General features: G+C 45.2%; 1 protein-coding gene across 6 annotated transcripts in view; it reads left to right on the top strand.

Moving 5' to 3' along the window:
* ALPK2 (alpha kinase 2) overlaps window positions 1–23,639 on the top strand; it is a 125,738-nt gene that overhangs the window by 35,113 nt on the left and 66,986 nt on the right. For 5 of the 6 annotated variants that reach the window (XM_064480374.1, XM_031441826.2, XM_031441825.2 and 2 more), the window contains exons 2-3: window positions 5,605–5,732; window positions 8,746–8,863. In XM_064480374.1, the coding sequence (XP_064336444.1) occupies window positions 5,624–5,732; window positions 8,746–8,863 (227 nt within the window). In that variant the 5' untranslated portion in view covers window positions 5,605–5,623. The remainder of the gene's footprint in view (window positions 1–5,604; window positions 5,733–8,745; window positions 8,864–23,639) is intronic. The other variant, XM_064480375.1, reaches the window with a different exon arrangement.

The raw sequence follows: 23,639 nt of genomic DNA, 5'->3' as shown, positions 1-23,639 counted from the left end.
TCAAATAACATCCCCTCCAGATTACCAGTGTTTTGGGTATTTCTAGAATTATTGTGTATGTAAATAAGCATACTACAATACATAATCTTTCTTTTTTGTTTATGTAACTGATAGCATACTCTACACTGTCTTCTATACTTAATATTATTCAACAGTCTATCTTAGATTATTCTATATCAGTGCATATAGAACTGCCTTATTCTTTTATAACATTCATTGCTGTTAAAAATTAAAAATTCCATTGTGTAGATATACTGTAACCATGTACTATTAATAGACATTTAGGTTGCTTTCAATCTTTTGCTCTCACAAGCAACGTTGCAATGAATACTAGGTGCTTTTTCGTTTGTTTCCTTCTTCTATGTTAAAAATTAAGTGTATTGAGGCATATTTTGCATATTGTATAATGGTCAATGATGTTTTTAGTTGAATTTATCAAGTTGCACAACCATTGCCATAGATCAGTTTTAAAACATTTTTCTCCTCTGCCAAAGATCCCTCATGTACATTTATCGTGTTCTCCCCACTGCCTGCAACTCAGCAACCACAAACTAACTTTTGGTCTCTATAGCTTCCTTTGGGCATTTTATATAAATAGAATCATACATGGTCTCTTGTTTATGATCCATAGTATTCTATCATATGACTATACCTCATTTTGTCTATATTCACTAGTTGTATGTTTAGGTTGTTTCCAATGGACACTTAGGTTATTTCCAATTTTTGATTATTATGAGTAATCCTGCTAAGAATATGTGCAAGTCTTTGTGTGGACATATGTTTTCGTTTCTCTTAAGCAGATACCTAGGAATGGAATTTCTGGGTCTTTAGGTAAATTTATGTTTAACTTTTTAAGAAACTGCCAAGCTGTTTCCAAAGCATCTGTACCATTTCACATTCCCATCAGCCACGTTTGAGGGTTGTTTTTTTCCATATCCTCGCCCACATTTGACTCTCTGTTTTATAATAGCCATCCTAGTGGGTGTGAAATGCTATCTCATTGTGGTTTTAATTTGCATTTCCCTAATGACTAGTGATACTGAGCATCTTTTCATGGGCTTTTTTTTTTTTTTTTTTGCCTCGATTTCTCACATACAACCCTAAAATCATCCCCAAGAAAGAGCACAACCCTTAAGCTCCAAAAAATCTGGACTCAAATCCCACCCCTGACACTTGCAGGCAGTGAGGAATTAGGTTTGTTACACCAACTCTTTAAAGTCACCTTAAGCTTCCAAGTCATTATCTTCCAAGTGGTAGTTTGACTGTGAGGATTACATAAGATGATGTTTTTGAAGTGCCCAGCCTGGGGACTGACACGTAGCAGGCACCCCAAACATGTTCATTATTTCTCCCTGCTCCCCCACCCCAATTTCCAGAACCTATCTTGGAGAAAGGAGCTTTTCCCTAACATGGGACTGGGTATTAAGTGACAGTGTGTGTGGCACCCAAATCTGGAGTGACTGATGGCAAATTCAGGAACCCAACTGCCATTGGATCAGGCTGGGTAATCAGGACTAATTCCTCCTGTCCCCGGTGAGAAGGCACTGACAGCTGGCTTCCCTGCCAGCTCCAGGGAGCGCCAGTTACCCGTTATCTGTCTGTGGGCTCAGAGCTCTTCCCTGACCCCTTCAGCTGACAGCAGCTTTCCTGCCGACAGCAGCCACGCCACCGGCTTATATGTGTGGCGCAGATTAGCCAAAGTCAAACTTGGCATCAGTCGAGGGCTTTAAATCTTCAAAGAATTCTCCCATTACCTCTTACTTATTCTCCACTAATTTGAGAGGAAGGTATTTTTGTAATTTTGCTGATGTTAAACCAAAAGCTCTCGATAGCGGCTCACACTTGTAGAGTGCTTGCTATGCTATTCCGGAGAGCTTTGTCTGTACTTAGTTTTCCTAGCAACCAAATGAAGTACATATGGCTCTTCTCCCTGTTTTACAGATAAAAAAATACTGAGGCAGAGAGAAGTTAAGCTAGAACTTGGCAGAGCTGAGATTCTGAACGCAGGAATCCAGGTCTTTCATCACTGCATCCTTCTCCTAGTCTGTTAAGGGTCCTGCCAATCTTGGAGTATCTATCAAAATGCAATATGTAAATATTCTTATCCAACAATTGCATTTTTTGGTATTCAGCCTAGAGAACCACTTACGTGCCCAAGGAAGAATGTACTAGTATGTTTTTTGAGGAACATTTGTAAGTCTGAAAAATTCCAGCCATGCAATTCATCATCAATACAGGAATAGCCAGATTAAACACGGTATTGCCATTTTATGGGATCCTGATATCATCAAGCATTAAAAAAAAATGATATGGCCCATTATGGGTTGGATTGACATAGTAAGACTGCCAAAACTTGATAAGTAAGGAAAGCCAACTGCATGGCAAGTATGTACAATTTCGTGACTTACATACAACAAAATTATATATATCTATTTAGATGACTATATGCATAAAATGCCAGGAAGGATAGCAAACCCTTCCTCTTGGGAAAGTACTGAGATGGAGGGATAGTGTGTGGGGGAGACTTCATCTTTCTGTATATTTTAAAGAATACCAATGTATGCATTTGAGACTCTGTATGATTAAAGGTAAACAAAATTTTTAAAAAGAAAGCAACTTGGTCTGGACCACACAGCTAAAAAAGAAAACAGAAACGAAAACATACAAAACTTGTGTTCATTCCAGTTGACAGGTCGTTGCTCCAAAGTTGTCCATGAACCCCACTGTGTCCCCTCTGCTAATTTCAGTAATTCACTGGTTATCCATCTCTAGCAGAGAGTGATAAATCTGTCTTCAAGGGTTCTCACCTTCGGAGAAGCGATGAAACATGAACCACAGCCTGACTTAGCTGTCCTTTCCCTTATAGTCAGTGCCCTGTGGCTGGGATATGTGATGACTGAACAGACTGCATGAGTCAAATAGTGTGTTTGTCAGTGTTGTAACCTGTGGGACTTTGCTGTCAGGGAGCTGTCACCTGGGGAGGAGTCAGAGATGGCACATAAGTTCTTGATATCACTCCCAACTCTTGACAGCTTGATTTGTCCCTTCTTCCTTCTCCATCCACAGCAGTGGCCCCTGGGAACAGGAATGGGAGGAGTCATGTCTTGTAAAATACAGGGAGAAATTTTTAGACATTAATTGGTGTATCACTTAAAAAAAAATCATTGTGGTAACCCACAGCAGAAAAGGAAATTGATGACACAAACAAAGTCTTTCCTTAAAGTCTACCGATTACCATCTTGAAAACCAATTTTGTCACAGATCCTTGCGAGGCCATTTACATAACATTATTCTCATTCTTAGAACATTATCATTCTCTCCCTTTACTGATGAGGAAACAGGCTCAATGCCTCAACCAGGTAAATGGCAGGACGTAGATTTGTCCCTGGCAGGTAACAAGTCCTGGATTTAGTCTTCAGTCAGGGTTGCCTTCTGGTGAGGAGAGTTTTCCAGCCATGAGATCCTCTCCCTTGCCCTCTTGTACCTCCCACCTCCTCACTGCCTTATTCTGGGTATGTCTCCTAGGAATGTGGACAGCTAAGGTAGTACCCCTCTGCACCAACAGGTGCTCCTAAGAAGGGTTGCAGATGGACCATAAAAAGGACTAAAGTACACATGTTACTATATGGATGAACCTTGCAAAATTATCTAAGTGAAAGAAGCCAGTCCCAAAGGACCACAGATCATTTGACTGTATTTATAAGAAATGTCCAGAATAGGCAAATCCATAGAGACAGAAAGTAGATTAGTGGTTGACAAGGGCTATGCGTGTGTGTGTGTGTGTGTGTGTGTGCGTGTGTTGGGGGCTGGGGGATGGGAAGATGAGGAGGTAAAAGATAAGGGGTGTGGGATTCTTGGTGGGTAATGAAAATGTTCTAAAATTCATTGTAGTAATGGCTGCCTAACTCGGAGTATGTTGAAAGCCATCAAGTGATAGACCTTAAATAGATGAATTGTGTGCTCTGTGAGTTAGATCTCATTAAAGCTGTTGAATCAGAAGTGCATCCCTGGTGGTGAATGAGTCAGCTGAGCTAGTGTTTCCAACTTGAAGCTATACTTGAGAAAAAATTAGTGCTAACATTTATTGAACACTTAACTTGTGTTCTGAGGATTGTACTAAGTGGTTTACAGGCAATAACTCATTTAATCTGTGTACACAACCATTATGCCTCCATTTTACAGATAAGGAAACAGGCACAGAGAGGTTGTGACCTACTTGTTGAGCTAGTGAGGGTTAGAGCCAGAATTTGAACGCAGAGTACCTGGCTCTAGAGCTGTCAGCCACTGATACTATGTTGCCTCTCAAAAGTGACAAAGGGAAAGGTTAGGATGAGAACTTCTGACTCCCAGTCCACTGCTTTTCGTGGATGACTCTAGCTACATGCCACGTCCAAATCAATATAATAATTGGAGATACAAAATATGTTAAGTTGCACAGTCCTCATCTTTGGGAAATTTACCACACCAGAAATAAATACACAAAATATATTTCCGTGGAGGATGATTCTAAATGGAAGAATTTAGATCTCTCTCTAAATTTCTACTGCTTGGACAGAGTGAAATGTTATTTCCAAGCTTGGAGCTTCTCCAGGGAGAGGTTTGGCAGCATGGTGCTGGTGCTTGTATGCCATGGACAGAGTGGAGAGGGTCCTCTGGGCTCAGACAGACCTGTGGTCTTAGGGCTGCCACAAGGTGTGCGTGGAGAGGCTCTGGGGCTGCCTTGCACACTAAAGGTGTCAGCCTGTGCGGTGACAGTGGGGACCCCAGGGCAGTGACCGCTGGAGCTGTGTGATCTTGAACGTGGCTGGACCTCTCTGAGTCTCAGCTGCCTTGTCTGTAAGATGTAGATGGTCTTACTGACGTTTTCGGTCATTTAAGGAGATGAAGTGAAATAACATACCTGGTGACTCACCAAGTGTTCGTGCCTACTTGTACGCATGAATATGTGCTTGCTCAAAGATGCCAGCTCACTCACTGCCCTCCCGGGGCACCTGCCTGGTGCTCGGAAGGAGTGTCATTTTCCAGTTTCACCTGGAGAAATACCTCCCACCTGGTGATTTCTTTGTGTTTAATTAACTCCTTTTTGGGGAGGCACATGTGCACATGCTTTTTGAGTCCAATCGGAAAAGACTGAAGAGAGAAGAAAGAGAAAGGAGGTGGCACTCGCATCCTGCAGTTTTCCCTTTCAGCCTGGGCTCTGGCTGCCCTGCCGTCCACTAGGACTAGTGGTTCAAACTGGGGCTGCCCTCCCTTGGGGCTCTGGCATCATCTGCAGAGTTTAGATTAACACCCCTTGAGGGAGGGGGGCTACTGACATCTAGTGAGTCGAAGCCAGGGGTGCTGATAAACACCCTTCAACGCCCAGGACAGCACCCCCCCCCCCCCCGCCAACACAACAGACTTTCCTGCCCGAATGTCATCCGCGGCCAGAGGACTTCCAACCCGCCCGCCAGCCCGAGTGCCCACACCCAGCCTTCTGCAGGCCTGGGGAGCAGCACCAGCTCCTTCTCTCCCTAAGGGCCACTCATGGGGTGGTGGGGTTTCTCGAATTCCTCAGAGAAGTCCCAGGAGCAAATGGTGATGTCAGGGATTTTTATTTTTCAGGTTCCTGTGGCATGAAAGGATGACAGACTCAGGAGGGCCCCGGGGGCGCACACTTTGCTTTTTATCTACGCTGCTTTCCCAGAAAGTTCCCGAGAAGTCAGATGCCGTGCTTCGCTGCATGATATCGGGTAACCATCACTAGCTCATCCCTCTCTGAAATTCCCCTGCAGACCAGGTGTTTTGGCTCACAAAGGCATTGTTAAAACATCATCTGGGAAAATTACCTGGGAAGTTAGTTCTGAGTAACGGACTGAGCAACAAAATCCTCTATGACTTTATTCCCGGAAGAGTCTTTGAGTAACTTTCTGGACACGTTTTTTAGTGATCCTCTTCACTCCACATTGTGATTCTTGGTTAGGAAACTCCAACACTGGTTCTTTTCCCAGATAATTCACTTTTAGTTTCCTGTGGCGCATGGGAATGGTGCAAATAACTTCACTTCAGGCCGTTTGCTGAACTCCTCTCCATCCCTGTGGACTGCCATCTCCAGCCTGGCTCAGTTCGCCTCCCCACGGCTTCCCTTCCTCAGCTATGCTAGTCAGCAGTGAAACGGTTAAAACCAAGACAAACATGTCCAGTGGAGGGAAAGCAGGAGGCTGGAATTTCCCCTGGCTGGAGAATAAGTTAACCCAGAGCTCATCCAGAGCTGGTACCCAGTGTGACAAAAAAGATTTATTATTAAAAGGAAATAGAAGCAAAGGAATTGGGTAGGGAAATGGTATCTTGTACCTTGTGGGTTATTTCTTTTCTTTCTTGAATTATGCCTATCCTTGGAAACAGGGAGGCACTGGTGGTCTTTCCTGAGGGCAGACAGAAAACTCCTTCCTCCCAGGTCCCTTTTTCTAAGTCTAGAGAGGAGAAGAGTCAGCATCTGAAACGGCTGCGTTTCCTCAGCAGGAGTCGCAGTAAAATCTCGGCTTCGGTCTGGATGCTGGTCAGGTAGGACTGTGCACCCAGTCTCTCCAAGCCCAGAGCAGAGCACCCCCTCTTTCTCAGTGTTTGTCCAGAGCTCTCTAGATAGAGGGACAGGCTCAAGTCTACTCCTGAGACTTCCCAGAGTAGCCCCATGTCTCCCTAGGAGGCCCCAATGTAAACGTGGCCACGGGTCCCCACACACATTAGCCAGATACTTGTGAAACGTTCTGGAGGTGGCTGTCAACGTGCGACCTGCAGGTAGGCTTGAAAAACAAGGCTGGGATTTTCAGGTCAGGTTTCCAGCAAGTAGAGGGAGAAAAGAGAGCCACCCACAAGGTGCAAGATACCACTTCCCTGTGCAAGCCTCGTTTGGGGCTGATTATTCAGCTCTATACCGCACTAAGGGAAAAAACCAGTCAGCCATTAAGAAACCAGCGGATTCAATCAGCCCTGATCAGTCTGAAATGAAGAAATTGGAGCCCGAGATCAGAATGAGTTCCCCAGGCTCAGCCCATGCGCACTTGCTGTGATCGCTTCAATGAAAATCAAGAACACACCAAAAAGGAGCAGTTAAATGCTTCCTGAGAGGGAATCTGATAAAATTGACCGAAAGGGGAACATGAGTCTGCTAAGAACAGACAAATGAAATGTGATCAGCAGCTTCCTTGGTTTTTCAGGGAAGCTCATTTTTGGTGGTTTAGTCATTTGTCTAAAAGAGACTCAGCCAAGCGGCTGCCGCCAGAGATGGGTCCCTGCACGCAGGTCTGTCTGCTTCTGGCGCCAGGGACTGACCCCGCGGGTGCCTACCTGGAGGAGGAAAGAGGTAGCCCAGCTGGGAGACCCAAAATTAGACGAGACATAGGGAGGAAGGGAAAGGGGCTCTAAGCATCCTCGGGTCCTGTCTGTGGTACAGGTCTCACTGACTTTTTCTTGTTACCTCCCCGACTTTTTTTTTTTTAGCTTTCCTCCTTCTAACCAGTCTTAGAAGAACCTGGAATTTTTCCTCTGAGTGTCTCTGGGGTTGCTCAACAAAAACCCTACGATAAGACAGAAACATAAGAATGTTCCTGAGATGGATTCAGGATTATGTATTGCTTCCAAATACTGGATTTTCCTCCTGTATAGATGGCAAATTTTGATAAATTGTCAATGACATGGAAGCCAGGGAGAAAGCTCACTGGCACACACTGAAAACTGCCCTGCCTTGTCTGTCCCTAGGGGAAAAAGTCCCAAGGAGCGAGTGGAATTCCTGGGGGTTTTACCAGATTAGCCCATTGACATTACATCCGGTTAACCATCAATCACCAGGGGAGGGTGAACCCCTTCTGAGGGAGAAAGCGAAGGTCGGTTTCTGTGATGACATCAGTCACATGTGCACAGTACCAGCCTGGGAAAGCTCCATTCTAGACTCTTTGATCCTCAGGAAGATGATGGCTTTTAGCTCATCTATTTCATTCCTCCCTCTTTTGTATCATAACATACACTCAACTCTGAGCACCGTTAAAGTGTAATTCTCAAAAACGTGAAGTGACTCCCATGAAAATATGAAAATGAACATTTCAAAGATTGTATTCAATTCTTTGAGTAAAGAGAGAGCCAGAAAGTATTAAGACATGGTCAAAGAACATTTGAGGAACTGGGTATTTATAGGCAACTGAATAAAAGAATGTTAGGATAATATTGCTGAGTTAGGTAGAACATTGGTTAATGTCCTCTAGGGCAATAAACTATAATTTATGGCGTTACCTTGTCTGCTAGACAGAGATGATTTGTATCTCTAGTGAATAAAAATCTCCAAGTTTACATGTAACTTCACTAAGTCTGGGAATTTTAATCAGTAGTGATCACTGATGAAACAAAGTCCATTCCCTTAGAAAACTCTTAGGTGGACCTTTGCCCCCATGTGACACTGGAAGAAGACACCATCCACATTTTTGCCCTATTTATAACTTCCAGATTATTTTTCTTAACAGCTTCTTGAGATGAGGAACAGCATTTTTCATTTTGTGTGCCCCCACCACCACATCACAGCAGCATCTTAGGCACATAATAGGCTTGTTGAGTGATGCATTTTTATCAATGAGAGTAAGTTTTTTCAGTTCTCCAGCTGACATATCCATGATGTTTATCCCTATTGTTTATCACCCATTCCTATTCATAGCTTTATGGTTTTCTTTTCTAAAAGTACTTCACGTAACACGAACATTCGTATTTATTTGTCATCAGGTCAGCCCGAGCCAGAGGTAACTTGGTATAAGAATGGTCAAACCATAGATGAGTGTGGCATTGCTTCCAGTCATGAATTCTCCAAGAATCAATACACTCATGTATTACATCTCTCTCGGTAAGTGGATGTGCCTCTGTGGACTGTTTCCTGAGACCCCTATGTTCTGTCCTGTGCTGGTTCCCATGAGGTCAGGCCACAAGACTGGCTCACGTTTGCTTTTGGAGTCTTAACATTAGGTGCTGTTGGCAGTCGTCAGCCCGGGCATCCAGCAGTGACTCTGCTGAGCTCTGCCTGGTAACTTACCAGACTCCTCATTTGCTGCCATGGATGGAATTACAACTCTATCTAGAATTTTACTCAAGGTGGCCCAGCCACTCTCATTCATTAAGTGAGCTTTTTATTTAATCACGTTCTCTCTGGCAAGTTAAGAAGGATGATAGGATTTCACCATCTGTCGGGTTCCCACATTCCTTGTGTAGGAACGGAGGCCAGAAGTGATTGACCCTGATCCACAGCAAACGTGATGGAGTTAATGCCGGAAACCATACCTTCTGGCTTTATTTGAGGAAGCGGACGGTCCAGGACAACGCTTTCTCATTCTTTTCCGTTCCCCCAAGAACTGTGTGTTTGTATGAAATCAGGATGCTTCGTACGTGAAGTAGAGGAAATGAGAACTACTGTGGTTGAAGTGGGGTGGTGGGGTGGCGAGTCTGTGCTCTTGGTCCCCAACGCTGCTGAATTGGTCTGCATGTCCCTTACAGTGGCTCTGAGGAGACTGGAGTCTGCAGAGCATGATGTGAAAATGACTGGTGGGCATGGGTGCCTGTCGATAGCCTTGGATCCGAGAATAAATAAAGTTAAGATTTCTATTTGAATTTTAGCTCTGCCATTTTCTGACTCTGTGACCTTGGCTGGTTATTTTACCTCTCCAAACTCGATTTCTTCGTCTGTAAAAGGGAGGCTGAGTGAATTAAATGATTTAATGCTTGTAGAAGGCTTGTTACATATAGTAGTTGCTCAATAAAAGCTTTCGTATCTCCTCCTCTGTGCTTTTGTTTCAATGTAAGGCCAGAGGTCATGGTACCATGATGAAATGCTTAACCCAACTGGCTTACAGCGAGTCTAACCTGATATTCAAGACATCTGTTTATTCATTCATTGGTTAATTTTTAAATGATACTTATCAAGCAGCTACTATATGGAAGGCATGTTGCTTAATGCCAGGGGCAGAGTGAACAACACAAACATTGTCTACACCCTCATAAAACCTCAAGTCCAACAAGGAAGATAGGTGGTGAAGAAATCACTCCATTCCTCCCCTCACACTCCAGTATACTGGGAGGCAACCCAACTGCCATGGCTGCCTCTCAGCCAAGGGTTGGACTTCCTGCCTCTTCAATCTAGTTTTGCTCAGGCCTGCCCCACTCTCCTCTTTACCCCATTCAGCTCTGAAACTACCTGGACGGCTCACAGGCAATGCCCATGGATCTGTCCAGCCTCAAACATTCTCATCTCCTTTGCATAGGCCTGCCTTTGGGTGCTTATTTACTGCTCAGGATTGATGACTGTTCAGTAGACTATGGGCCTCCTAGAGGCAGGAACCCTCTCTGTTTCACACTAATCCATGTATCTACTTATGTATGTGTGTGTGTGTGTGTGTGTGTATGTATGTATGTATGTATCTGTCTTTCTATACCATATGTATATTTCTTGTTGTCGTTCTTAGTTTGCTCAGATCAGCATTGGTAAACTTTTTCTATAAAGGGCCAGATAGTAAATGTTTTAGGCTTTAAAGTCCTCGGTCACAACTACTCAACTCTGCCATCATAGTGCAAAAGCACCTATAGACCCTGTCCCCCTCCAAAAAAGGATAGTTGTGCCCCAATAAAACAAACTTTATTTATAGAAACAGTTGGGGGCCAGATATGGCCTGTGGACTGTAGTTTGCCAACCCCTGGTCCAGATGGTAAGATCCTTGAGGATCTACACACTCTATTTCTTTGTATGTTTTCCACTCTTACCTTTGTCCCTCTAAGCACTCCATACATATTTCTGTTTAAAATTTTTTATTGAAGTATAGTTGATTTACAATGTTGTGATAGTTTGAGGTGTACAGCATAGTGATTCAGTTGTACATATACGTAGATATATGAATTCTTTTTCACTACAGGTTATTAAAAGATATTGAATATAGTTCCCTGTGCTATACAGTAGGACTTTGTTGTTTATCTGTTTTATGTATAGTAGTTTGTATCTGTTAATCCCAAACTCCTAATTTATTCCCTTCCCCTTTCCCCTTTGGTAACCATGTTTGCTTTCTATGTCTGTGAGTATGTTTCTGTTTTGTAAATAAGTTTACTTATATCATTTTTTTAGATTCCACATATAAATAATATCATATGATAATTGTCTTTTTCTGACATACTTCAAGGAGTATGATAATCTCTAGTTCCACCCATGTTGCTGCAAATGGTATTATTTTATTCTTCTTTTCATAACTGAGTAATATTCCATTGTATACATACACCACATCTTTTTTGTCCAGTCATCTATCAGTGGACACTTAGGTTGCTTCGTGTCTTGGCTATTGTAAATAGTGCTGCAGTAAACACTGGGGTGCACGTATCTTTTCAAATTAGAGTTGTCTCTGGATATATACCCAGGAGTGGGATTGGTGGATCCTCTGGTAACTCTTTTGTTAGTTTTAAAGGAATCTCCTTACTGTTTTCCATAGTGGCTGCACCACATTACATTCCCACCAACAGTCAATATACATATTTCTTGATTGATGAATTTGGGTCTCACACTAAGTTAAAATATTATACTCACTTTTAAGCCAGAAGAGAAGCTTAATGTGTATTCTTTTACTTTTGGAATACCATTTAAGAATTGAATTTGCTAGTGTTACTTGTTGTGTATACAGGGCCAGGAATATAGGCAACACTGACATTTGTAGGGAGTTAAGGGAAGGCCATGATGAAGCCCCAGGGGCAGGCGGGCAGGTTAGAACAGGCGAGGCACAACACAGGGAACAGAAATTTAGGAAGGGACCTGTGAAAGGAGCAGAGGGTCCTCCTTCTCTGCTCTGAAGTCCAGCTGGGCAGTGGTTTACCGTAAAAATGAAAGATTTAATGTGACAGAATGCACTCTTTCCAAGTTCCTGGCCTGTCATTTTGAAAAGTAGCCCACCTACTGGGAAAAGCATTCAGTCCTAACTCAAGGAGTAGTGGTAGGGCAATATAATAGTAGATGTGGCTGCGTTCTTCCCTGCTACATCGGGTATTAATAGTCCTTAAAAGTTCTGACTTTCTACACTGGTGGTTCTGAGCTGCCGCGGCCCATTAGCATTACCTGCGGAGCTTTTAGAACCCACTCACACTTGTCCTTCCCCTGTGACAAATTCAGTCTGAAGCCCAGGTGATTCCCACGTGTTGTCCAAGATGAAAGATGCTTTATGTTCTAGATCATTCATCTGCAAAGTAGTTTGACTTCTGCCTGTATATTAAGTGCTAGTTAGGAACGTGAATGGTATTTTGTGCAAATGTCTTTCTAAGATTAAATGTTAGTTGTTAGCTACTATATCAGTCTTGAATTTTCTGGCCATCATCAATGCACCAAAAACCACCCAATTAGCTCATAGTTCCCCAAAGGAAATTATTTTACTTTACCTGCCTGAATTGAGTCTTTCAGCCATTAAATCTGAGTTCTTAGATATTTGAAAGCTCCTGTTTCTGTGTTTCCCAAGGGTTTTCCCTGGCTCAGGAAATCTGATCTGCAATTGTGCCTTGAGGCCAAGAGCCCTGCCGCCATGTTTATCGACCTCCTGATCCTCCCTCTTTCCTCCACCTGGGAGCCCCTCTTCCCCCATCCTTCCTGCCTTCTCCTCCTCATACCACTCTCATCTTGTGAAACTCTGCCTTTTGGGCAGACGAGGCTGCTTGGAGAGATTGATGGGTGCTCTTGTGACCTTTACCTTACCACAGGTCAGGCGTGCTTGGCAGACAGAAGACACGGGGAAAGCCAAGAACGCACTCTGACGGAGGGAGACAGCAGTAATAACAGTCTGGTTTGCACTGTAGCGTGAGAATAATTTTTTTTTTCCCCCAAAAGACGTAGGGGTTAGGGGGTGGGGAATGCAAATCGATGTTTTCTACCTCATAGTGAAAACAAGTTTCCAGGATGTGTATACAAACAGGGACCTGTGGTCTCTTTTGAACAGAATTTAAAGACAGGCAGCAAAGTAACAGATAAAAATCTGTCCGGAAACCCACCCCTAGAGAGAGGCACTCCTCTCCACAGCAAGGAGGCCTCTTTTGAAGGTCACAGTCATGTCCAGTGGTACTGAGAGTGAGCCCCAGATTACAAGTGAGGCAGGAGTAGGGGGAGGGTGGACAGGGCAGGAGCACCTGGGTGAGAGGGAGGGGAAGCCGCCCCGCCTGCTCTCTGGTCTGCTCACCCAGGTGTGGGCTGGGCTGGAAGCCGACCCTGCAGAGGGCCTGATGGGGACCATGGCCAGGGAGCTCCACAGTCACTACAAGCCACGTGTGTACAAGTTGAGGAGGGCTCCCCAAATTCCTGTTCACCTGGCACCTCAGAATATGACCTTCTTTGGAAATAGTGTCTTTTCAGGTGTAATTATTTAAGATGAGATCAAACTAGACTAACAGGGGCCCTGAGTGGTGTCCTGATACATAGAGAAAACACAGACGCAGACACCACTCCCCCCACATTCTCTGGGTCAAAGCAAGTCCCAGGGCCAGACCAGATTCAAGAGGCAGGAAGACAGATGCCACCTCTTGAAGAGTGGACTAGGAATGTCACTCTGCAACAGGGTGGATGTAACTGGATGAGAGGAGTTAGTGGCTACGTTCTGTAGTCCACTGCCCCCTTCAGCATTTCAAATAAGCGTTGCTTCTTGTTAGCTGTGTGGCCTTGAGCAAGGCAATTGACTTCACTGAGCTTCAGTTTCTTTATACAAATGTTGGGGATGATGTGGTGAGATGATTCACACAAAATGAGCAGCAAAGTGTGCAGGGAAGTGCCCAGATATTACCAGTCCCTGAAAGCATTGTGTTCCCAGAATTACTCTGAATGAATTACTCCATCCTAGCTTATAATACCAGGGGTATTTAGAGCCCGGGAAATTTTATATGAAGGATTTTGAAAAGTGTTAGTGGAGAATTTTCAAAGACAAGAAGGAAATGGATATTTAACAGGAGAGCTATACTCAGACACAGCGTTGAAGCCATTTTTGTCATATTTGCTTATACTCAAAACCCGATTTGAGAAAGAGACTCACAGACACAGAAAACAAATTTATGGTTACCAAGGGGCTGGGGGGAAGAAGGGAGGGAAGAACAAATTGGGAGTTTGGAATTGACTGACACAAACTACCATGTACAGGATAGATAGACCACAGGGTCCTCCTGTATAGCACAAGGAATTACATTCAATGGCTTCTAGTAACCTGTAATGAAAAAGAATATGTGTATGTAGATGTACAACTGAATCACTGTGCCGTACACCAGAAACAAATACAACATTGTAAATGAAGTATACTTCAACTTTAAAAAATGGGGAGAAAAAGAAACCTTGTTTGCATGGTTTGTAGAAGGCGGGATCTGTGACTTTAGCAAAGTCTCACACTTCTCAATTATTCCTCCCATCTAGATGGACAGACAGACCCCAGGAGCCGTGAGACACTGTTATATTCCCGAAGCCACTCTGCTTTGTAGTGGGCAGGGTGTTGTTCATAAGTGCTTGTTGTCTGAGCCAAAGACTTTGGTCCCTGGAGGGACCCTCAGCCTTTGTCCATACCCAGGGGAATCCAAATTCTTTCCCAAATATCTAAAGAAAACATGAGTTCTTGGTCATGAATGAGGCTGGGCAAATGAGTATAAGTGAATCACTTAAAAATATATATACCTCAAGGCACACATCCTGCTAAAGGTGGAAGTGTCACCACCAACTTCACTTACGAAGGACAAGAGATTATAACCACCATTGAAAGCAAGGATTTGAAGCCAGGTTGTCTGGATTTAAATCCCAGATCTACCTCGTACAAGCTGTATCGTCTTGGGCAAGTTACTTAACCTCTCTGGGCCTTAGTTTCCTCATCTGCAAAATGAGGATAAAGACAGTACCTGCTTTATAGGGTTGATGGAGGGACTAAATCAACAAGTGCAAAGAATTTAGAAAACTCTATAAATAACAGTCACTTCGTGCAGTTTGCACATGTTCCCTGTGCTGAACTATAATTTTGAAACTGATTAAAAAGAGGACAGTTTAGAGGTAAGAATGGTAGCTTCGTTTGGCAGCATTTTTCTTCTCTGCTATTTCCTTCTTGGAGGATAAAATATAATTAACGTGTTTAATCAAGGAATCATGGGGTAGAAATAAAGATGACTGAGTCTTGTCTTGGCTGAGAGAGAAAAGTCACTTCATCCAAGGGTGGAAAGCATTTTGTGAGCTTCACGTTCCCATGAGCTTAAGTAGGTGTCACAAGTCTTCAGGATGACTGGTAGACCTTCCCGGCACCAGACAGGCCTCTGCGTTCCCAGCATGGAGCTGGGCGGGCCCCTGCGGCATTCTTCTTGAATGAATTCAGCAGGTGCGCATCGCGGCCATTCCTTAGACCACACCTGGAACATTTCTTGAATGAGTCCCAAGGGTCTGATGAGAGACACCCATTTGGTCCCTGGGGTGATGCCCTGTGCACGCCAATAATTTTCTGTCCGTCGTCACTTTCCAGTTTTGACTTTGGTAGGTGAGTGTCTCAGTGGAGTGAGTGGTGACGGGCGGGGCATGGGATGCTCAGCTTTTCCTGTGGGCTCACTCATCCTTTCCTGGGAGTCGGACTTGGGCTGTTGTGCCCACCACAGTGCTGACTCTCAGCGCAAATCCATGCTAGTCTGGGGGCAGGTGACAGGTCAGTCCTAGAGCCCTGCCCCCCACCCCAGTGGTGGGACAGCCAGAGAAAGGTGCACTGGCCACTGGAAATTGGACAGGTGCTGAATGTCCCTGGAAAGGCCATTCTTACAGTGGACCAGTGACAGGGAAGTTCTTGGGCCACCTGGGGTTCAGTCTTACTTTGTCATCACAGAATCACAGAAATGGGCTGATGCTTCTGAGGATTGAAAAATGGCAACTCTGGCTGATGCAGAAATCCCAGCCTCCGCGCAAGTGATCACCTGACTGACTCCCTCATTAGAGGCAAACATCATAGAGAAGTCACTTGACAAAGGCGGGCGCCTAGTTAGGGAGCTGGAACTGAATCAGGCCTTGTGAGGCCTGTGAGGGGTTTTCCTCCAGCCCCGAGGGGAGGTGCTGGGGGGACGGGACTGAGAACAAGGTTCGGTTGGGAACGTGTGTCTGTCCTGACAAGCCCTGTTTTCCCCCAACCGAAGGCCTCCAGTGAAATTTACCTCCACCTTTGCCCCATCAGGCCTGGAAACCTCCCTGCCCACCTCCCTCTACCCCTACTCTGTCTGAGAGTCAGAGAGCTGGAAGCCACTCCAAGACCATGTCACTGAAAATGGATTTTGGACTAGGGGCGGCCCCCGCGGCCCCGGGGAGCTTGTCAGAGTGTGGGAATCCCGGCCCCAACCCTGGCTTGGCAATCAGATTCTGCATTTTAACGCGATCTCTGTGATCCGTGTGCACGTTAACGCAGGAGGAGCCCTGCTCTAAGAATTATCCTGCTCTGGGCTCTGTGTTACCCCTGGCGAACTCTTGAAAAATACGGATGCTCAGGTCCCCCTCCCAAGAAATGCTGATTTAATTGGTCCAGTGCCGTTGATCTAATCCAATTCCTTTACTTAAGAGATCACCCAAGACCCAGAATGATCATGGGACCCATCCGAGTGTCTAACAGCCGGTTAGGCGCAAAGCTAGGATCACCCAAGATCATACCCCCAGGGCCCCCGGGTCCCCTTATGTCACTCACCGCAGCTCCTTTTGCTGGGGCCGTCCTCCAAAACCAAGTCACGAACATGCATGCTGTAGTATAACTCAAAGAGGTGAGCGTGAGGGCTTCCTTGAAAAATCAGGATTCACGGAGGGCCTCCTCTATGCCAGGGACTGTTCAAGACCCTGTTGTTTGTTTTGGGTTGTTTTTTCATTTTCCAAAAGGACTAGTTTTATTTAAACAGAGTCGTAATCGCTTCAGTGGCAGGAGGAGTAAGAGAGGTTCCTTTTTCAGTCCAAGGGCCTCCATAATGCTGGTCTGTTGTTACCAGACACACTGGCAAGTAGCATCCTTTGGTAAGTTCACGGCAGTAGTTAGTCTCTCCCTGCTAGAGTTAACAAGGTTTAGCTTCAATCTCTGCTTTTCTAAGAATCTTGAATTTAGGATTTCCAACTGTAACTACTCCAACTTCTATTTCTGAAGGTTTGAAATCAACTGATAGCGCAGTAGACAGGCATGTAATCGCAGTTTCCACTGTCTGTTCAAATGTCCCATCAAATTGCTTCTTCGTGTTTTTTTTTCCTAGGAAGCCAGTTGACTCTGTTTAACTCCTGCTGCAGTGGCTTTAAACCCAAAGTAGCAGCAGCCCAGTCAAGTCCTCGATCTTGTGGACGAGGGGTGAGAGGAGGAGTCACACGTTAGACCCACAAACCAGTACAGTGTCTGGTGACAAAGAGGGGAAGGAGGGCAGGGCTCTCTGATGCGGTGCTGGGAGCAGGGGTGAGATGGGAAGGAGTGGGAGAGGGACGGGATTGGCACCTGGGGAAGAGCTTTCTCATCAGACGGAGTAGCCAGGGCAGAAGGGAGCCCTGAGGTGGGAGCATGCGAGGACCCTGGGGCTGGAGAGGGTCGAGGGAGGGCACTGTCGTGGAAGATGAATCCCACAGACAAGGCTGTTGGGTCTTGGAGGCCACAAGCCATGAGTCCTTTGGATCCTACTTTGAAGGAGATGCAGACATGCAGGAGGGTTTCTAAACAGAGCGATGATTTTTTTCTGGCGTGGTTTTAAAAGGATGCTGCTGGCTGTTGGGTTGTGAATGTTATGTCTGTAGAGGAGACAGGGCACAGTGGAGGAGACCCACAGGCAGCAACTCGGTAATTCAGACAAGAGATGAAGGGTCCCAGTCCGCGGTGCTTCGGGAAGGTGGCAGGAAGCCTTCAGGTTCTGGATCCGTCTGACAGTCCTGGGTATATTGCTCTTGGACTGGATGCTGGAGGGGCGTGGAGGATGGACTCCAAGGTGTGTGGCCTGAGCGGTTGGTAGAATGGATTTGCAGTTTGTTTTGAGACGAGAAGCAGGTTTGGATGGGAAAATCAAGGTTTTTTGGAGCATGCTGGGTGTTTAAATAAATGAGCAGTATTAGTCCTTCAGGATTCTAAGCTAACTTGTTTCTATGAAAGAGCTCAGGGTCCCCTAAGCCAGCATCCAGCAGTGCCTTGTTCTCCGTCTGCTCTCAAGATGCCATGTCTTTCATACATGGATTTACAGTTTAATCTACATCACAATGTCCCTTGAGGTTTCTGGAGTCATTCTGGGACACTTGGTGGCCTCTTGGGTGGGGCAGGTAAGATTACTTCCAGCCACCCTTGAGTTTTCCTTTGATAAGCCAGGGGGTCAGGCGTCTGTAAACTAAGCCTGTTGGCAGTAAGGCAGTAAGGCCATGGGATGTTTTCCTTTCTGAAATCAATTTGCTCATTTCTTGTGCAGAGAACGTCTGGTTGGTCTGCATTCGGTCCCAGAGGCTCAAAATGCTGTCAAAAGCAGCACTTTTCTGCCAAACAAGAGCCAGGAAATCACTCCGGGTACGTGCCCAGGTGCCCAGGCCGAGAGCCCTCCTCCGCCATCCACTCGATACAGGAGCTGATGCTCTTTTATCTCAGCACTTTCTGAGCGCTGACTTCCCATTACAATCACCTGGGAGCCTTAAAAATCACCAGTGGCGAAGCCCTTTGCCCTGAGACGCGGTTTAACTGTTCTGTTTGGTTTTGGTTTTGGTTTTGGTGGGGCCCTGGTACTGATAGTTTCCCCCTCTTTTAAAGAGACTTTATTTTTTAGAGCAGTGTTAAGTTCACAGCGAAATGGAGCAGAAAGCAGTTTCTATATATAACCGCCTCCTGGCCCTAACACAGACGCTCCCACTACCTACATACCCCGCCAGAAATGGTTGGGACATTTGTTACAACCAATGAGCCTCCACTGACATGTCATTACCCCTCGAAGTCCATGGTTTACATCAGGGCTCACTCTCAGCGTTGTATGTCCTGTGGGTTTGGAAAAACATATAATGAGATCTATCCATCAATACGGTATTATACCGAATTGTTTCACTGCCCTAAAAATCTTCTGGCACTGATTTACCACAGCACGGATGGACCTAGAGATTGTCATACTAAGTGAAGTAAGTCAGAGACAAATACCATATGTCACTTGTATGTAGAACCTTAAAAAAATGACATAAATGAACTTATTTACAAAACAGAAACAGATTCACAGACATAGAAAACAAACTTATGGTTACTGGACGGGGGGAAATGTCGGGCAGGAGGGGTAAATTAGGAGTTTGGGATTTGTAGATACTAACTCCTATACATAAAATAGATCAACAGCAAGGTCCTGCTTACAGCATAGGGAACTATACACAATACCTTGTAATAACCTATAATGATAAAGAACATGAAAAAGAATATGTATAACTGAATCACAATGCTGTACACCAGAGACAAACACAACATTGTAAATCAACTGTACTTTAATAAAAAATAAATCTTCTGGCAATGTGATATTTTTAAAAAGTACTCCAAGCGATTCTGCAGTCCAGCTGAGGCTGAGAACTCTGAGTGCTCAGTGTGTGTCAGGTGCTGCTTTAAGCACTTGATGGAATTGACTCCCAGAGTCCTCCTGTCACGCTCTGGTGTAGGTACAGGTGTTGTCCTGAGCCATTCACTGGCCTGTCCGATATCACACAGTGGATGGACGGACAGTGGGTGAACCCAGGCAGGCTCGCCGCCAAGTCTGTCCCTTGACCACTGCATGCTGTGCTGACTTTGTAATCTGCCTCTCTGATCTGCTCAGAAGTGGAAAAGGATTGAAGAAGAAAAGTCAGATTTCCCGGGCAGTTCACCCCCATGCTGTGCTCCTGAGCAGAAGTCTGTGCTCATTTCCTTGCTGTCCCTTACATACAACCTGCTCATTCCAGCTCTGAGACATCTGCCCGGAATGCCCTCCCCTGCTCCCTATCCAGCCAAAGTAATCCTTCCCTCTAGTCTCCGGTTCCGTGCTCCTGGCTCCGTTCCCTGAAGATCCAGGCCACCTTGACCTCTCCTCTCCTATCTCCATCCACCAGACATGCTCACTGCCTCAAGGGTGCCTTTTGGAATACGATGACAGTAGAGTTTGAAGATTGCACACCGCTCCCTATTTAATCCCTGAAAGTCTTATCTCTTGGTCGCTCCCGCAGGGAAGGAAATAAATCTTATACCGTCAATTTTTGGGGTCTCCCTTTTCAAGTCCCATGCAGTGTGCAGGCATGTATACTTGTAGGTCCAACAGGACGTGTGGGAGAATGGGGTGCTTCTACTTAACCAGAGGCCTCAGGAGAGCGGGAACCCTGCGTCTCACCCTAGTGCTCTGTGCAGATGTGGTGAGGAGCTTCCAGAATGATTTCTGCTCCTCCCTCAATGACTGCTCTGATCTGCTTCCATGAATTGGAGCCTGAGGTCCAAACTCTTCAGTCCGGGATGGAAAATCTTTCTCGATCTGGGCCCTGCCTGCCTCCTGGTGGGTGACTGTTCCTCGCCCCCACCCCGTGGCCTGGGTCAGCCTCACTTTCTGCCTGTGGTTTGATGAAATAGTAATCGCATCCCTCCCCACTCTCTCAAGCGTCCTGTTTCAACAGTGAGTCGTGCTGTTGCCTCACCTCTCAGCCCACCACTCCCCCAGGTTCCAAAGAAACCTGGTTTACTGTTTTCTGTGAGGGCCTGAGCTTTCCTGCCTCCTCTACCCACCGGCTTTTCCTTCTGTGGGAGTGTCCAGCCCCTTCCCCAACCTTAGGCATGTACCGTCTTTCCTGCCTAAATCCTACCATGTATTTCCCAGGCCTGCTTCAGGTTTTAAGTTCCCAGGAAACCTGCCCTCATTATCTTGCACCCCTCACCCCGCCTGCCCCTCAATCTGTATAATTGGTCGGACTTTTAATGGCGCTTAGCCTGTCCTGTCCTGCATTGGAGCTGCTTGTATGGACACCTCGTTTCCCTCACTGGATGGGGAGCTCCCGAGGGAGGGACTGGGAATTTAACATCTTTATCTTCTACACAGCAGCTCACACACTGCCGTACGTTTATCATTTTTTTTAAGCTGTCTAACTTAAGACAGTCGTACCTTATTTGGACTTCAGTTCCAATGTCTGTGAAATAAACCATCTCTGTACCAGTCAGGGTCTAACTGGGAAGACAGAAACCATTTACAAGCTTTCAGTGCAGGGTTGCACAGGTGACTGAGCCAAATGGGGGACACTGAGGTCACCCAGAGATTAGCATCTGCAGGAAGCCACCATCTCCCACGCTGCAGAGACCAAGGCAGGGAGCAGGACCACTAGTCCCGGGTAGATCTGACCTGTGGGACCTGGAGCCACAGGGGAGGTGGAGGCTGCTGGAAATGCCACCTGAGGCTGGCTTCTTCTGTCTTCCCAGCCCTCGTTTGGTCAAATGCAGCAGGAAGCCGGTGGTCCTGGGAGTCAGGGAGACTCAGCCTCCAGCGGCCAGCCCTGGGATAGAGGGCAGACCAGGGGGAGGGGGCAGAGTAAGGGAGGGCAGTCGGGCCCCCCGAGCAGCACAGCCCGAAGGCCCCTTTCAGCTTTCCAGACGTGTGGTTCAATGTCTCTGTTGGATAAATAACTGAATGAACTGGTACATGTAAGGAATCTCTTCTTCAGTTTTGAAATGTGTCTAGCTGCTTGTGGAAAATATCAAGAAAGTCTATACTTCTCTAGTATTAGAATTCTTCCATCTCTAAAACAAACATAGCTTTGGGGCATGAGAAAGCCCCAGCCTTATGCCTTTGGTTATTCTGAATAATTCAATGAACAAAATTGACAGCAGCAGCAGCTAGGCAAGTCATAAAATACAGACACTTAGTGTCAGGACATAGTATGACCTTCACCTGGTGCTAGGACTGCGGAAGGGACAGGCATGTCATCACGCAAGTATTTACTGAACGGAGTCTCTCCCCTCATCTGCTGCACGGGCAGGCGAGGCTCAGGGAGGGAGAGGGAGACACTGCAGTGTGTTTCCAGGTCTTGTTCTCTTCTCACGAACGTGGAATACATATTAGAGAAATGTTGGGAATCCAGAGAGGATTCCAGATCTTACCTGTAGCCAATAATTTCAGCTTCTTCTCCTTTAAAAGTATATCCGTTTTGATAGGTCTATTGCACTGGTGGCTAAGGAAAAAAAATGATTCCATGTCTTCTTTTTGTACTTGTTACATTCTGTTCCCCAACCCTTTATCCTCATATTCTTATTTTATAGGGTTACTAGTCCCGTGGATACTTGCCCTGTGCTCTTAATTCTCATTCATATTTATAACACTTGTCCCCAAGGCACAAAACCATCCTAAATTGGTGGGATCCCGAGGACCTTCTAGAATCAACACCACTCTCTGCCCCCACTCCCCTGGCCCCTCAACATTGATGGAAACCAGCCTCCTCCTTCCTAAAGTGAAATCACATAGACTCATGCATTGAGCATCAGATCAGCATCTTTAGCGGGTGGAACCCAGGCATACGTCTTCTTTCTCTTTGTGTATCAGGAAATTGAGGCCCTAAGAGACTGAGTCATCTGCCTAAGAGACCATATAAATGACTGTACTGAGCAAAACAGTCAGCCTTCCATGCTCCTGCCCCTCTTCCAGAGTCCAGCAGCACTTCTTTGCCAGGTGTTGTGCTGTGAGAGGATGCTGAGAGTGTTTTAAAGCTTCCCTAGATGAAGAGCTTTAATCAGCAGTTCTCAAAGTTGGTCATCCATGGACCCTCGGGGGCCCCTAAAACTCTTTCAGAGGGTCTGCAAGCTCAAAACTATTATCACAAAGATGCTGAAACATTATTTGCCTCTTCAGTGTCTTGACATGTGCACTGATGGTAAAAACCAATGGGTGGGAAAACTGAGGATGGTCTTAGTGTGAATCAAGACAAGTGGTCCCAAACTCTGCTAGTTGTCATAGAATTCTTCACTGCCATACAGTCACAATTAAAAACTAACCAAAACCCCACAATCTTACTGCATAATGTCTTTGATGCATCAGTAAAAATTGTTAATTTTAGTAAGTCCTGATGACTCAGAACTTTTACTACCCTCTGTAATAAAGTGGGAAATGTGCCTAGCGCACCTCAGGTGGATTTCCTTGAGATGATGGGTCATCTTGAGGAAAAGCACCTGTCTGACTGCTGAAGCTGCAAGCTGAGCTAGTCACGTTCTTTCATGGAGTACAGTCTTTATTTGAAAGAACAATGGGCAAATGACGGGTATTTGGCAAATATTTTCCAATATAAATGAACAAATTTCCAAATATAAATGAACAAATTTTCCTGCCACTTCAAGGAAAAGTAAAAGTATCTGTTGCCAGTGATAAAAATCCAAGCTTTTTCAAAAGGTACAAACTTCCATTTATAAAACAAATAAGTCCTGGATGTGCAATGTACAGCATGGTAACTATAGTTAACAATACTGTGTTTTTTGTTTGTAAGTTACTGAGAGAGTAGATCTTAAACGTTTTCATCACAAGGAAAAAAAACCTGAATTATGTATGGTGATGGATGTTAACTAGACTTATTGTGGTGATCACTTTGCAACATACACAAATACCGAATTATTACTTTATATATCTGAGACTAATATAATTTTATATGTCAATTATACCAGTAAAGAAAAAAA

The sequence above is a fragment of the Camelus dromedarius genome, chromosome 28 (assembly GCF_036321535.1).
Source record: "Camelus dromedarius isolate mCamDro1 chromosome 28, mCamDro1.pat, whole genome shotgun sequence".
Taxonomy (NCBI): domain Eukaryota; kingdom Metazoa; phylum Chordata; class Mammalia; order Artiodactyla; family Camelidae; genus Camelus; species Camelus dromedarius.
This window is presented reverse-complemented; position numbering and strand designations above follow the sequence as displayed.